General features: G+C 43.5%; 1 protein-coding gene across 1 annotated transcript in view; it reads right to left on the bottom strand.

Annotated features, from left to right (window-relative positions):
• CTNNAL1 (catenin alpha like 1) overlaps positions 1-16,164 on the bottom strand; it is a 321,643-nt gene that overhangs the window by 57,235 nt on the left and 248,244 nt on the right. The window contains exon 9 of the mRNA XM_075314887.1: positions 4,661-4,819. Coding sequence (XP_075171002.1) covers positions 4,661-4,819 — 159 coding nt within the window. The remainder of the gene's footprint in view (positions 1-4,660; positions 4,820-16,164) is intronic.

Below are 16,164 nucleotides of genomic sequence, written 5' to 3'. Positions count from 1 at the left end.
ACACGTCAATAGTATGTAAGGGGTAAATCTTGATTCCACAGTAGGCAAATATAAGCCAAAGTTAAAGGGATTGTAGTTTTTTTTTTTTTCTTACTTAAATGCATGCAATGGTGGCTAAAATAAAATGTTTCCCCATATGAGCTTCTACAGTATATCTTTTGCATTGGTCTCTTACTGGCTGCAAAATTAATAAACTTGGAATCCATTAGTCAGCCCACTGACAGAGTTTGAAACTCTTAGGGGTCGCTCACGCCACTGAATGAATCAGAAAAGCACAAACCGATAAAATAAGGGATTGCCCTCGGACCAACGTTATTCAGTGAGGCAGTGCAGATGAACGATTTCTTTTTTTCAGAACGATTCGGCGTCATAAGAAAATCGCAGCATGCTGCAATTCGACTCTGAAATCAGTTGGGTATGAAGAAGAATCAGATGCCATATGGAGTCACAGTGTAGCATCTGATTTTTATGGATACATCACAATTCTGTTACATAGAAAACTGTAAATGCTCCTGTAATTGATTACCGTATTTTTCGGACTATAAGACGCACCTGACCATAAGAGGCACCCTGGATTTAGAGGAGGAAAATAGGAAAATAAAATTTTAACCAAAAAATATGGTCATGACACACTGTTATGGGGCGAGGATCTGCTGCTGACACTGTTATGGGGGTAATGTCCCCAAATTCTCTACTAAGGTACCCCATTCTGATAAGGATCCTCCTGCCTTGTATATGATCCTGCTCATATACCCCCCATCCTGCTAATAATATACCCCCCATCCATCCTGCTCATGATATACCCCCATCCATCCTGCTCATGATATGCCCCCATCCATCCTGCTCATGATATGCCCCCATCCATCCTGCTCATGATATGCCCCCATCCATCCTGCTCATGAAATGCCCCCATCCATCCTGCTCATGATATACCCCCATCCATCCTGCTCATGATATGCCCCCATCCATCCTGCTCAAGATATGCCCCCATCCATCCTGCTCATGAAATGCCCCCATCCATCCTGCTCATGAAATGCCCCCATCCATCCTGCTCATGAAATGCCCCCATCCATCCTGCTCATGAAATGCCCCCATCCATCCTGCTCATGAAATGCCCCTATCCTGGTAAATGGCGTGTATCCTGTGGCACAGGAAAAAAAAATAAACGTTTATACTTACCCTTCCTCACTCCCTGAAGCACGATCTCTGTCTCAGCTGCAGCGCCGCTGTGTGGAGCCGTCACCGTGTGTGGAGCAGTCACCGGTGTCTGCAGCATCGCGTCTTCCTGTCTGTGCCGGCGGTAAGCTGATCTATTCTGGTGGATACTAGCGGCGCGCACAGCGATGACGTCATCGCGGTGCGCGCCGCTAGTGTCCAGATCAGCTGACCGCCGGCACAGACAGGAAGACGCGATGCTGCAGGGGGGCGGCTCCACACATGGTGACGGGTGAGTACACTGATTCACTGCACCCCGCGCTGATAATGATGCACGGGGGGCAGTGAATACAGCCGCACATGATCACTCCAGGCTGTAGTTGCCTGGGGTGATCACGGCCGGCTGCTAATTATGCACGCTCCCCCCCCCGACCATCACCCCGCCCACCTGTCAGCGCCGATTTCGCTGAGAGAAGATGGGCGGGAGGATGGGCGTGCATATGTAATGAGCGGGCCCACGTGGTCACGGCAGGCTGTTACAGCCTGCTCGTGCCGCCGATGACCCGCTGCAGCGCGGCACCCTCATTCCCCGCAGCCTTATAGTCAGACCATAAGACGCACCCCCCACTTTCCCCCAACATTTGGGGGGAAAAAAGTGCGTCTTATGGTCCGAAAAATACGGTAATAGCTGCTGAGTGAAAAAACAGGATTGTATTCGGACATGTCACAGCCATCTCTCTGTATTTTGAGACTAGTGACAGGATCACGACTAGTGTCTCTAATTGTCATCTGAGGCACTATATATTAAATGTGTTTTCTTTCTTTGGGTGTGGCAAGGGTTAATGGTCAGTTTTCCTTGCTAGCAGCTTCTGACTTCTGGTCAGGTGATTCCAGTTTGGGGCCACTCCCACTCCTTTTATATACCCACTGCTACAGCACAGGGTGCTGGTAATTCTCTTTGACATTTGGATTCTGGGCCTGGAGGTGGAAGGAGCTACTGGAGTCCCTGCTGTTGGTAGCTGTGTAGGCTGCAGTACTGGTGCATGACTGCAGCCTAGTTGTTGGAGTCAGTTTGTTGTTGTTTTACACACTGTCTGTCTTACCTTCCCTTGGTGTGTTGTTTTAGTGGGGCTAGTGATCCTTACCTTCCCACTCACTAGCCAGTGTTCACTGCAGGGTCTTTTAGGTATTCAGGTTCCTGTTCGGCAACAGGTGAGAAACCTGTATAGGGACTGGCTAGGAGTGCAGGGTACAGTGACAGGTAAGTGGAGGAGGTGTCCATCTTCCCTCACACCAGCATCAGGGCCCCTAGTTGTAAACGTGTCCCCAGTGTATACCTTGTTTGTTCTGGTGTAAGGGTTTTCTACCAACTAAAATACACTATAATTTTACGATCCCACGATTAGTGCTGGCAGCATTTTGGATACCGCATATTTCTGCTGAGTTCAAAACAGTTGAACAATACAAGTACAGTGGATGAGATTTACAGAAATCCCATGCCCACTGTGCTTCTTTTATATGCAGTGTAAACTGACCTGTGGTGTGGCTTACCGAGCAGCAACATGTCAACTTATGTTTGTGTAAACGCGAGTGTTCTCAGCAGGATAACACAGCAAAAATCCGCTGCTCTCAGAATCATGATCATGGGCATAGATGCTGCATTCTCACGCAGAGAACACTCATTTCTCCGCAAGAGGAATGACGCCGTCTAGGATGCAGTGTCTCCTGATTGTTGGAATGTAGTCTAATAATGTGCTGCCTGGCTACTAGAAAGCTTGCAAATATTAAAGGGAACCTGTCATCAGAAATTTAGCTTGAAACCTAAAAGTTTCCCCCTCTGCAGCTCCTGGGCTGCATTCTAGCAAGGTTCCTGTACTTTTTGTGGCCCCTTTTAAACCAAATTAAATACTTTATAAACTTGTACCTTTTGCTACGTAAATTTTGTAAATCGTCCATGGGGGCGGGCTCTCTGCTGACCGTTGCTGTTCCTCCAGCACATTGACGCCGTCCCCCCACGCTCCATTTCATCCATCAGGACGCCACCCACTGCGACCGAGGTGCCGCCCACGCCAGGATCGCTGGTGACATGTGTCACAAGCACGAGATTATGGGCGGCGCTGTGATTGCATCGCAAGTGCCCGCCCATAATCTCGTGGACGCGCTTTCCCCCACTGCCTCCAGTGTTCTGCGCAAGCGCTCGCCGGCCAAATGACCCGACGTCACCTCCTTCCCATCTTACCCTGCAGCAGGGCAAGATGGGAAAGAGGTGACGTCGGGTCATCTGGCCAGCGAGCGCTTGCGCAGAACGCTGGAGGAAGAGGGGAAAGTGCGGTCACGAGGTTAAGGGCGGCACTTGCTGATGACACTCACAGCGCCGCCCATAACCTCGTGCCTGCGCAAAACGTCACCAGTGGTCACACGTGCACACAGTGCACAGTCCCGCTACAGTCGCACAGCGCATGCGCAGGACCACGGGCGCCCAGGGGCGGCGTCCTGAGATATGAAATTCAGCGTTAGGGGGCGGCGTAAATCTGCTGGAGGAACAGCAACGGTCAGCAGAGAGCCCGCCCCCATGGACAATTTACAAAATTTACATGGCAAAAGGTACAAGTTTATAAAGTATTTAATTTGGTTTAAAAGGGGCCACAAAAACTACAGGAACCTGCTAGATGCAGCCCAGGAGCTGCAGAGGGGGACACTTTTAGGTTTAAAGCAAAATTTCTGATGACAGGTTCCCTTTAATGAGTGTATTCATGAGATCAGCTCTCTTCTACCTCTCCTTGCAGTAACATATAGGCTGCTGTTCTACATACAACCATGGTCTTGAGTGGAGAGTAGAGTTGAGCGTGCTCAAGTCATTGATAAACTGAATAGATAAACTAGCTTTTTTTTTCAGCACTCTTCTTAATCCAAAAGGGCAGTTGTTATTCAGTCATTTTGACTACTAGGAGTACAAACATGTAGTTGCCCTGCTTTGTCCTTACATATGGCAACATGTTAAGTTGACCATTTTAAAGCTATTTAAAGCACCACTCCAGTGGTTTGTTTGTTGCAGTATTTTCATGCTTTTTCCAGTGTGACTCCGGCATGGCGGCGCCATCTTGTGACTAACTTATGACTGTCTGGAAGTCAGAAGTTACGTCACAAGCTCCCAATGCAAGTCTATGAGAGCCAGAGTGAGGCCAGAACTAGGCTCTCAGAGTTAAATTGAGTTGCGCACTCCAGCAAATACTGGAGCTGCTGTCATTAGCTGTGATGATAAAAGATGAGACAGGGGGTAGGAGAGTACGAGATGGGGCAGGGGACTTAATATTTAAAGCACCACTCCAGCAACGCAATAAAAAAAATGCTGGAATGGTGCTTTAAAAAAATATAAAAAAAAAATCTCTATTCTTAACCACAACCAATGATACAAGTAGACTATGGGAAGACATAATATGCGATACATCCAATAGATAACAAGTAGTAAAAAGGTCAGAGAATGAATTTGATTGCTGAAACATACCTCTACAAGTTGTTCCCTTTGCTCTGATAACTTGCAGGTATACTCTCCTACTGCTTCTAGGTTTCCTTCTGCTCCAGCAATTTTCAGTGCTTTTAGGACAATGTGATCGGCATGGTATTTTAGCAAGTCAGATGCCAGTGTTGTAGCTGCATTGTGAAGCTGGAAGTAAGCAAAAAGTTTCGTTACCAGTTATATTCATAAATATGCACAACACAATACCTAGTCAGAGGTGAAACTTTACCTTGGGCCAAGGTCCAAAATATAGAACAGTGTGCCACCACCGCATGAATGAGTTACATAGTTATATAGGTTGAAAAAAAGATATGGGTCCATCAAGTTGAATCTTTATCAAACAACTGTACATTATTTATAACCCATGATGCCATTTGCTGTAAGAAAAGCATCCAGCCTTCTTTAAATGCTGTGATAGTATAGCCCTATTATTACCGTATGTCTTGCGGTAGGGCATTCCATAGTCTGACTGCTATAATTGTAAAGAACCATTTCCAATTTAGCTGTCAAAATCTCCTTTCCTCCATATGTAATGGATGCTCCCTAGTCATTTGTAAGATCTTTAGAAAGAATAAGAGATATGCCAGTCATTGCTGGAGCTATACCATCTAGTATAAACAGACTAAAGGGTACTTTACACGCTGCGATATCGGTATAGATATCGCTAGCGAGCGTACCCGCCCCCGTCGGTTGTGCAACACTGACAAATCGCTGCCCCTGGCGCACAACCTCGCTTACACCAGTCACACGGACTTACCTGCCCTGCGACGTCGCTCTGGTTGGCGAATCGCCTCCTTTCTAAGGGGGCGGTTTGTGCGGGGTCACAGCAACGTCACACGGCAGCCGTCCAATAGAAGCGGAGGGGAGCAGATGAACGGGACGTAACATCCTGCCCACCTCCTTCCTTCCGCATTGCCGGTGGTCGCAGGTAAGGAGATGTTCGTCGTTCCTGCGGTGTCACACATAGCGATGTGTGGTGCCACAGGAACGACGAACAACATCGTACCTGCAGCAGCAACGACATTAAGGAAAGGAGCGACGTGTTAACGATCATCGATTTTGAACGATTTTGCGATCGTTGATCGTCGCTCCTAGGTGTCACACGCTGCGAGTCGCTAACGGCGCCGGATGTGCGTCACTAACAAAGTGACCCCGACAATAGATAGTTAGCGATGTCGCAGTGTGTAAAGCACCCTTAAGGCTACCTTCACACCGAAGTATCTTCCATTAGTATTTGTAAGCCAAAACAGGTTGAAAAATAGAGAAGTGGTACCCGTGTTTCTATTATGCTTTTCCTCTGATTTTGGCTTACAAATTCGATGTAAAATAATGCCATGTGAATGTAGCCTTATGTGCCCACAATTAGGACCCACAGTGTCCTGGACGAGGTGGGTGCTGACATGCGGGGCTGCGAGTCCCCTCCACAGGAGAACGCTTGAGACCGCAGCTGTTCGTACCAACGTACTCTCGCTTCCCTATGGAGGACGCTTGAGACTCCGCAGCAAAGAATTGACATGCTTGTAGCTCTAAAAGCCGAACCGCAGGTCAGTTTTCGCTGTGGGCAACATACGCACAGTGGGTATGGGATTTCTAGAAATCCCATCTACTGTGCTTGTACTGTACAATGCAGCATTTTGGATGCAGCAAAAACACGCTACATCCAAAATGCTGCAAATACTGATCGTGTGAACGTACCCTAATAGTGACAACAAATATTTCCCATAATTTTTTTTTGTTAAACTGTACACATGATGTAATAGTGGCTGCAGTGCAGAATAAAACATGATTTTCTTTAATTTCTCCTCTGTTGTGGAGGTACTTAGCACACAATAAGCAAAAAAAAAAAGTTAATCCCTAGTTGGTGTTATTAGATAGTTTTCACTGGCACTTCTCCACTTATGATGCTTAGCAATTATAAAAAGGCAGAAACATAGCAAAAAAAAAAAAAAGATACACCTTTACATATCTTAGGTCTCCCTGTGTGTGAGATGTGATGGTACAGCTCTGATGTCCTGGTCTAACCTCCTGCATGAGTCAGTGTGGAGGGAGGTCAGACCAGCTGTGGCCCTTTTATCAGCTCTCCTCTGCTGTACTGCACCTTTCCCCACACTGCCTGTGCAAAGATGTGTCAGTATCAGAGACTAATGTCTCACCATGTACCGTACTTTCTCTGCAGTGAGAGAGCAGGGTCTCATTACCTCTTACACAGGAGCAGACTATTCTAGAAATGTAATGACCACCTGATCTGCCCTCACTGCAGTGTGATTACAAGTTGAATGAGAACAGTAAACATAGATGTGATTACATCTCACACTAAAGGTCCAGTCACACTAAGCAACTTACCAGCGATCCCAACAACGATAGGGATCGCTGGTAAGTTGCTAGGAGGTTGCTGGTGAGATGTCACACTGCGACGCTCCAGCGATCCCACCAGCAACCTGACCTGGCAGGGATCGCTGGAGCGTCGCTACACGAGTTGCTGGTTAACTCAAAAGCAACCAGTGACCAGCCCCCAGCGCCGCGTGGAAGATGCTGCGCTTGGTAACTAAGGTAAATATCGGGTAACCAACCCGATATTTACCTTGGTTACCAGCGCACGGAGCTACACGTGCAGAGAGCAGGGAGCAGTGCACACTGAGCGCTGGCTCCCTGCTCTCCTAGTTACAGCACACATCGGGTTAATTACCCGATGTGTGCTGCAGCTACATGTGCACAGAGCAGGGAGCAGCGCACACCGCTTAGCGCTGGCTCCTTGCTCTCCTAGTTACAGCACACATCAGGTTAATTACCCGATGTGTACTGCAGCTAAATATGCACAGAGCAGGGAGCAGCGCACAATGCTTAGCGCTGGCTCCCTGCTCTCCTAGCTACAGCACACATCGGGTTAATTAACCCGATGTGTCCTGCAGCTACATGTGCACAGAGCAGGAGCCGGCACTGACAGTGAGAGCGGCGGAGGCTGGTAACAAAGGTAAATATCGGGTAACCAAGGACAGGGCTTCTTGGTTACCCGATGTTTACTGTGGTTACCAGCCTCCGCAGAAGCCGGCTCCTGCTGCCTGCACATTTAGTTGTTGCTGTCTCGCTGTCACACACAGCGATCTGTGCTTCACAGCGGGACAGCAACAACTAAAAAATGGCCCAGGACATTCAGCAACAACCAACGACCTCACAGCAGGGGCCAGGTTGTTGCTGGATGTCACACACAGCAACATCGCTAGCAACGTCACAAAAGTTGTTCGTTAGCAGCGATGTTGCTAGCGATGTTGCTTAGTGTGACGGGGCCTTAAGAAACCTGCTCTAAGCTATACTTCCTATGACTGATGTCTGCTTATAATTGGTCAGTATCGTAGGAGAAGATGTACACACCCCCAGTGAACTGATAACTTTTTTTTCCTTCTTATTAGGCGAAAATTACAATGATTGCTAATATCTGAACATCAAGTGTTGAGTTGAAATTGAAAAATTTGGTGAAAGATTCTTTTTCAATAAATAGGTTGTTGAGCGTTCCGGTTAGGTTCTGTTCACATGTCAAGTTGTCCTTTGTAAAGGGTCCAGTATTTATAAAAAAAAAAAAGGATTTTAAAAAAAAAAATAAATAAAAAACACCGCTTTGGTTTCAGTTTTGAAAACGTTTATGGTCAGCTTGTAACAGATCTGTCTCTGAACACTTGTAGCATACTGGGCATGGCAAGTGCTAAAATACGGATCCGTTAAAGCAGTGGTCTCCAACCTGTCTGACATTGAGAGCTACATTCAGCTCTGGAAGAGGGTCGCGAGCGACATTTTGCTTCCACCTTTCACAATAGTGACACCCAGAGCCCCCATTACCAGTATAATGATGGTCAAAGTTTTCCATAGAAATCGCTACACCGAGGCAGTATACCAAGAGCCAGGGGTTCCCATCTCCATTCTGATCTGCTCTTTATTGTGAGGCTACTCACAACAGAAAATGCACGTATCTGGTAGAGAGTCACATATAGTTCCAGAGCCACAGGTTGGGGACCATTGATTTTACGGACGACAAAGCAGATGGGACATTTACGATCAGATCCCCATAAACTTGAATCTTAAAAACAAATCGCTTAGCAATCCATTTCTTTCTTTTTTGGCCAGACAAAAAAAAAGTTATGCAAACGACAATTTTTTGTTCTGGCTAAGAACCGGAAATCAGATGACTCTTCCTATTACATTCAAATGAATGTCCTTTACTGGAACATTTTATTTCTGTTATTAGGATCCCAAACTGGAAATAAGTACTAGGCATGTAAACAGCATTAGCTGTTCCCAAGAGTAGTTAAGATGCATTCACAGTGCTGCAGTTCACAAAAGGCTTAAACAACTTAAGGAACAAAAAACAATAAGGGAAATTAAAGATTGTTTCTGTTGTCCGTTCTATAATTATAAGCTTTATTTTATGCTGAGAACACAGAAGGAATATAATAAAAAGCCTGCATGTGTGAAGGCTGGATCTGGCTTGTGACAGGACGGAGATTTCTCGTTCCTGGGTACACTGGCCTATATTTATCTCTTGAGTGGTACATCTAATGAGTGGCATTTGTTTCCTGTTGGGATCTGGCAAAGAAAAATATGTGTTTAGCAAAACGGGATCTATTTTTGGCTTCCGGATCTGCTATTCAATAATGCATCCACACTGTTTTCTTGGCAGCTAATATTTGTTTTTATTTTCGCTTAAAGTACTTATACTATGGGTGCAGATTCTTATTTTGATATAGCAATGGTCCAGCTTTCAACAGATCCAATCCGTGATAAATTCCCGCAAACTGTGTAATGAAGGAATAGTGCCTATGCTACTCTTGAGGCTCTCAGTCTGAAATTTCAAAAGACAAGGTTGGGTAATAAAATTTCTGGCTTGCCACTTTTAATGAAATATGCACTGAATGGCCACTTAATTAGTGATGCCAACTATTAGTGCATTGCCTCGCTTTTCTCCTTCAAAACCATATATTCTAGGTGGAGGAGTCATTCTGCAAGAATTTTTGTCTATGTGGACAGCATAGTTTTTTGCACTTACTGCAAATTAGATGGGGTATTGCATTACACTAAGCAGCCTGTTCTACCTTACCCCAGAGATGTGCTACAGGATTAACACACGCACAACCACATCATTTTACGTTATGTCATATAGTCAGGGCAGATGTATGGAGCCGGCTCAGAAACTGAGCCTGCAACATACCTGGCAGAAGTCATCTGTGTTATACAGCCAGCATACACCTGCAACACTGGTAGCCATAGATTGGAACAATCGCTGATATTTAACCATTTAAACGCTGCTGTCAATTAATTACATAGAACAGGTTTGAACAAAATTTGGTACCATAATAAATGTAGATGTAACCTACACCCCAAACACCAAAATATTATGAGACATGAGGACTAGGGGTTTAAAGTAGATATAGTTACAAACATTACTTATGAATGATTAATTCAGATCAGACCTTCTTGCAAAAATATAAAAAAGTTTTAAAGACAATTATTTTCACAGCAAGAGATGAATACAGTAAATAAGATATATTAAATAAAGAGTAGATGAACATAGGGAGTCCCTAGGAAAAACACCGGGTGCACAACATGACAGGCGTGAGCATAACTTCATTGGGAACATCATTTACTTAACACAATAGGGTCAATAAGTCTCAGCACATCAGCCTAGATCCCATGTGTTTGATCCATGGATCACAATCAAAACAAGATTATATAACCACACAGTGCGTAGATGCTATCCCACAAAAACAGAATAGTTAGGATGTCACCTATTTACCTTGTAACCATAAGTCCATTCGTCAATATAATCATGAGTTAAAACCTCTAAACCACCAAGTGACCATCCATTAGAACTCACCCATGTCAGGTTAGACGTCCAGTTTAAACGTGCCCCCGTGTGTTAAGTAAATGATGTTCCCACATTTGATAATTACGGTAATGAAGGTATGCTCACACCTGTCATGTTGTACACCCGGTGTTTTGTCCTAGGGACTACCTATGTTCATCTGATCTTTATTTAATATATCTTATTTACTGTATTTACCTCTTGCTGTGAAAATAATTGTCTTTAATAAAACTTTTTTCTATTTTTGCAAGAAGATCTGATTTGAATTAATCATTCATAAGTCATGTTTGTAACTATATCTACTTTAAACCCCTAGTCCTCATGTCTCAAGTCAATCAATTACAGCAACATTCAGTGCACTCATGCACCTGTTCTCAATGAGATTCCCATTTTTTTTTTCTTGTTCTTGATGCATTTTCAGGTCAGCCAGCTAAACTTCACAGAAGGACCAAGAGGGCAGTTACAGGGGCCTCCATCAGACCACCGACTACCATTACATCTCATCGGTGGACTGATAGGAGCTGATGAAGTCACGCTGTAGTAAAGCATCACATAAGTGCTCAAACGGTCGCAGTGTTGGTCCACTAAGTCAAATTGAAAATAAATTAAAAATGTAAAAAAATGTTTTTTTAAAAAAAGTAGGAGATCAATTCAAACTATAGAAGTCAGAATTCGGTCATAAAAAGCTTTGAATAGTCATAATATTTTGGCGCAACCAAAGACTGTGCTGACACATTGACTTCTAGCATTCTCAAGCAATTTTTGCCCTTCTACAAAAAACTCTGGCAGAGCTGCGGCGTGGCAACCCTTGCTCATTAAATTCATGACAAGAAGCAACTTTTCTTCCGCCAGAAATCTTACTCCAGTACCTAATGAATGTAAAATTTGTGGCAATGCACATACTGAGGTACAGGCCATTTTTCAGATGCGCGGGATTCATTAAGAGGCTTGCGCCAAAATAAATCATGAGCGTCTGACTCCAGAACTTATGCCGTTCTTGATAAATCAGGGCCTATGAATTTAAATTACAACCCATTTTCTCATTTACATAAACAAAAATAAAAAGAAAAGGACATATTTTGTATTACTGCATCTAAAAGAAAGTCCGACCTAACAAGATAAAGTATTTACACCATAAATTAAATGCCAAAAGAAAAATTTAAAATGCAATGAAATTTAGTATCACTAAAAACGTAAGCTCAATGCGCAAAAGCTATGCCCTTACACAGCTCTAGTGATGGAATAAATCTATTTTACAAAAAGCCTGAAATTTTCTCATCACTAAAATATGAAAAATCTTTTATCATCAGTTTTGTATCGCCATAGTCTTACTGACCTAAAGAAGCATACTGCCAGGTCATTTTCACTGCAAAATAAATGGCAAAAGACAATGGCAAAATAGCATTACTCATTATTTTACCACACTTGTAATTTTTTTCCCTAGTTTTTCATAGATTACATGCTAAAGTCAATAATGTAAGTGAAAATTACAACTCGCTGTCTTATTTCTGGAAGTGACCCATGACTATACGACGCTTGAATTGTCTTGCTGCAAGTGGGAAGCGTCTAGATTTGAAATTACGGAGCGTCCTAGAATTCGGTTCTTCAACTATCATACATGGGAACACCCCACTAAGGAAAAAGTGCTAGACGGACTAATGAATTCTACCAGGTTCTGATATATAATAGTCTATTGACTCTAGTTAATGCTTTGTTGGGGAAAAAAAAAAGTCCAGTACGACAACATAGGATTAAGTTTCAAAATGCGTAGATGTGCCTAAACACTTTTAGATTAAGGCAAGCCAAATGTGCCAATTTCAGGGAGACTTGAAGACCATCAAAATATGTATTAGTGAGCACCAACTCTTTGCAGTTATGTTGGAGGAAGGAAAATCATGCATGTTGGCTTTGAACATGTCTGGTATTTTTTCTTAAGCGGGATAATCGATTACTAGAGTTGCCTGCAGCATGATTAAGAACATATGTGCCCTTAAATCGACCTCAGAGGGTGTGTTGGATCTAAAAGAATAGTTATTAGCCAACTGTTCATCAACCAGCTGTATAGTATGTATGAAACTGTAAAATTCCTGAAATTATGGCCCTGCAAATAGGGAATTGCTGTCATTTTACTGATATTCTAGTTTTATAGCTGGTTGTCTGACTTCATGTCACAGTTTTAAAAGGTGTAAGTCCATAGAGTGATTAATAAGCATATCAAGTCAATACTGGTACTAATTTAAAAAGAGTACCTTTTACAAAATGTCTCACGTTGAACTGGACAAAGGTTCTATAATGACTGCCCAGCAGAATAATTTTATTTTGTTAAATTTCACTTCTCCATTACAAAGATATTAGCAATCAAAGTATTTGGATCCTAATCAGTTAATTTTCTATAAAGCCTAAGTGGGTCAAAACATTTTACTGGGGCTGTGTACTTCTCACTGTATAAGGTAGCCCAATCATAAGCAGGCAGCAACACACAGGAGAAAGAAGACAACCCCACTATAGCTTAGAGGAGGTTTCTCAGTGTGTAAGATGTATAACGTCAGATAACGTCATCTCCTGGTCTAAAGTGGATGACTCATTGTATGGAGAAGGTCAGTAAAGCGGAGTTTAGCGGTGTCACATTACAAGCCTTTCTATAAACTCCCCTCATATGTCAATAATCACACTTACATCTGCTGTGCTCACAGCCAACTTGTCACTGCAGAGGGAGTACATCAGAGTACACACAGTCCAGAGCAAGCACATTACTCCTGTATTACATGTGGTAATGTCTTTCTCTGTTCTAATACACAAGGTTAGACCAGATCAGGGCTCTATAATGACATTAACACGGTGAGAAAATTTCTCTAAGCTCTGATGGCGGCATGTTCTTTTCTTTGTGTGATGCTGTTGGCCTATGATTGAGCAACAGCATGCAGAGAGAAGTACACAAGCCCAATCTGGGACTTAAGAAAAGTTATTACAAGTCAAATACTTTGTCGACCCCTTCACGCCTTAGCCATTTACAGTTTTAGCAGAGTCACCTACAGGGCTAAATGAGGCAAAGTCATTTGCATGCTTTCTTTGAGCAGATTTACCTGATTACAGGAATAGGGTGTCCATCTTCAGCTTTGGTTCCTAGCGCGGCATGTTTGAGATTTTTGAGTAATATTAACAGCTCTCTCTCCACTGCTCTCCTACACTGCTTTTAATCAATCTTTTAAAACATGTAATTTTTTTTTTTTTTGTTTATTCACAGTTTAAATTTTTTCTCCTATCACCTTGTGAAGAACATCATTTATGAATATGATCCCTATTAAGTCAAATTTACCATCTGGGGACATCAGCCCTGCGAAGAAAACAAGACACCACGAATATGGACACTCTTAATATGTAGTGCATTTTATTATATATGCACGGTTTCTGTATATACTGTTATTTATGTGATGTCATGTGAAATAGTGGACCATGTCCCTGCACAAAGACTCATTGCATCCCAGGTGCATCCCTGTGCGCGTGTGTGCTGCCCTCCGCCGCTCCCCTAGGTGGCGCTGCTGTCTCAGGCGACGCATGTGTGTCTGGCAATTGCCATTCTGTACGCACGTGCGTCGCTGACGAGCGGCCCTTCCCCGCGGGGCGGTGGACGGCATCGCACATGCGCCGACAAGGGATTGCAGGTGAGATCGGGCGCCGCCGCATGTGCGTCATGACGTCGCCGCCGTGGGGCGCGCACGCGCGGTAGCATCGCACATGCGGCGGCGTGGGATTGCAGGTGTGATCTCATTTAGACATAAGAGTATAAAAGGTGAGGGTGTATGGATTGATAGCAGCCCCCTGAGGAAGCGTCTTAATCTGCGAAATGTACATTGGGGTAGAGGACTGACAGTGCTGAGTCACCACTCTACAAATGGGTAAAACTTTGTTTGCTATGTCTGATTGTGCCTATTGGACTATATGTGCCTGGTGTTGATTTCTCTGTAATGGTTAACACCTCATGGTAATGCATACTGTGTGGCTTGGACCACATGTTGATTAACTGATTATACACAGTGATTGTGGACTTAGTGTGGATCCATGCCATACCCAGAGAATTGTTTTGAACCAGACACAGGTATTCATGTATGGTTAAGTGCATTTCATACAGTCCTTTATCTTTGATTAGATATTATGGTTTTTATTGTTCTATGGATAATACAAACTATTTAACCATTATATCCAGCACTTCAAACATAGCATCTGGGTGATTTATATCTTTGTTGCTCAGTATTGACAGGAGGAATACACCTATGGAGGTCCTCCTAGTATGTTACACTAATTACTGTGAGCAACGGAGATTCAGCCTGTAATATTGTCCTTTGCATCTATGTGTGTTTTGTACACTGTGAAATACCTCGTTTTTATCTTTATGTATGTTTTTATATCTTCTAATGTATGTGCAATAAAATTTGTTATATGGTAATGCGTAATTACTCCAGTGTTCTTTTTGTTCAAATGTTATAGCGGAGTTAGCATAATACTGACTTATGATGCAAATCTGGATAAATGTATTAATTGTCATATTTACTGTGTTTTACACAGCATCCAGTATCAAGAAAATGGACTACAGAGCCAGAGAGAAAGTGTGGCTCTCTAAAGTCAACGAGGTGTTCAGTGATGAAACTACATCGGTGTCTCTGGAGAGCAGTGGAGAGATGCAAAGCTGTATTTTTAGATATAAGGAGCTGCTGCGCAAAAGAACCAAAGTTTGGTGGAATAGGGCATTTTTAGAAAAATATTTGGAGAAGAATCTCATACCAAGAGGACTCAGAGTGCAGGTGTTCCCTGCCTTTGAGGTCCCGGATGATGTATTCAGGAGCAGGTGGGAACAGGCGGCCACCACCTGTTCTAGAGAGTTTATGGAGTTACTGGTGCAAAACAATAAACAGACTGTCAATGAGATGGACACTGAAATTGAACAACTGCAGAAGAAACTCCAGGATGGTCTGTCGAGTGAAGCACTAGTTAAACTAAATTCCGAGATTGAGGAGGAATCTATTAAATGTGAGAAAGAAATCTGTGAAATTAAAACAAAAAAGTTCCAAAGAGACACCATGGACCGTAATGCTAATAATGTCTATAAATGGCGTAGGAAACAACGGGGTAAATGGAGGAATACAGGCTCCAGATCCGGATCACTCACGTCCTGCACGTCCAATGAGGAGTCAAGTAATCAGGAGTCGGGATCCAATAGTGGTATGACTTTAAGATCGGGAGATAGAAGACCAAATAACCCTAATAGGGGTATGCCCTCAGGGGCATATAAGAAGGGCTTCAGGAAAAATAATCCTGACAAACTTCAGGTGATTAATTTATCTGACCACCCATTGACAGCCGATCAGAAGAGTTTGCTTGAGAGGGGGTTGACCTTTGTACCCACTAACGATTTTGATCTTTTTTCAGTAATCAGGGATGTCAACCTCTTCGCAAGGAAGCTCGTCTTGAAGAAACTCCATCATAAAAATTGTGATGATGACACCACCTTGACTGACTCCAGGATAGAAGAAGATGCCCTTAGAGACTTGAATTCCTTGCTGGACGAGCAGGAGGGAATAATCAGAGGCAAGTATCCAGAGTATCTGTATCCTAAATCTACAACTTACCCCTCTTTGTCGACGTG

The sequence above is a fragment of the Anomaloglossus baeobatrachus genome, chromosome 6, assembly GCF_048569485.1.
Source record: "Anomaloglossus baeobatrachus isolate aAnoBae1 chromosome 6, aAnoBae1.hap1, whole genome shotgun sequence".
In the NCBI taxonomy this organism is placed as follows: Eukaryota; Metazoa; Chordata; class Amphibia; order Anura; family Aromobatidae; genus Anomaloglossus; species Anomaloglossus baeobatrachus.
The sequence above is the reverse complement of the archived record's forward strand: the minus strand, read 5'-3'. Positions and strand labels throughout refer to the sequence as shown.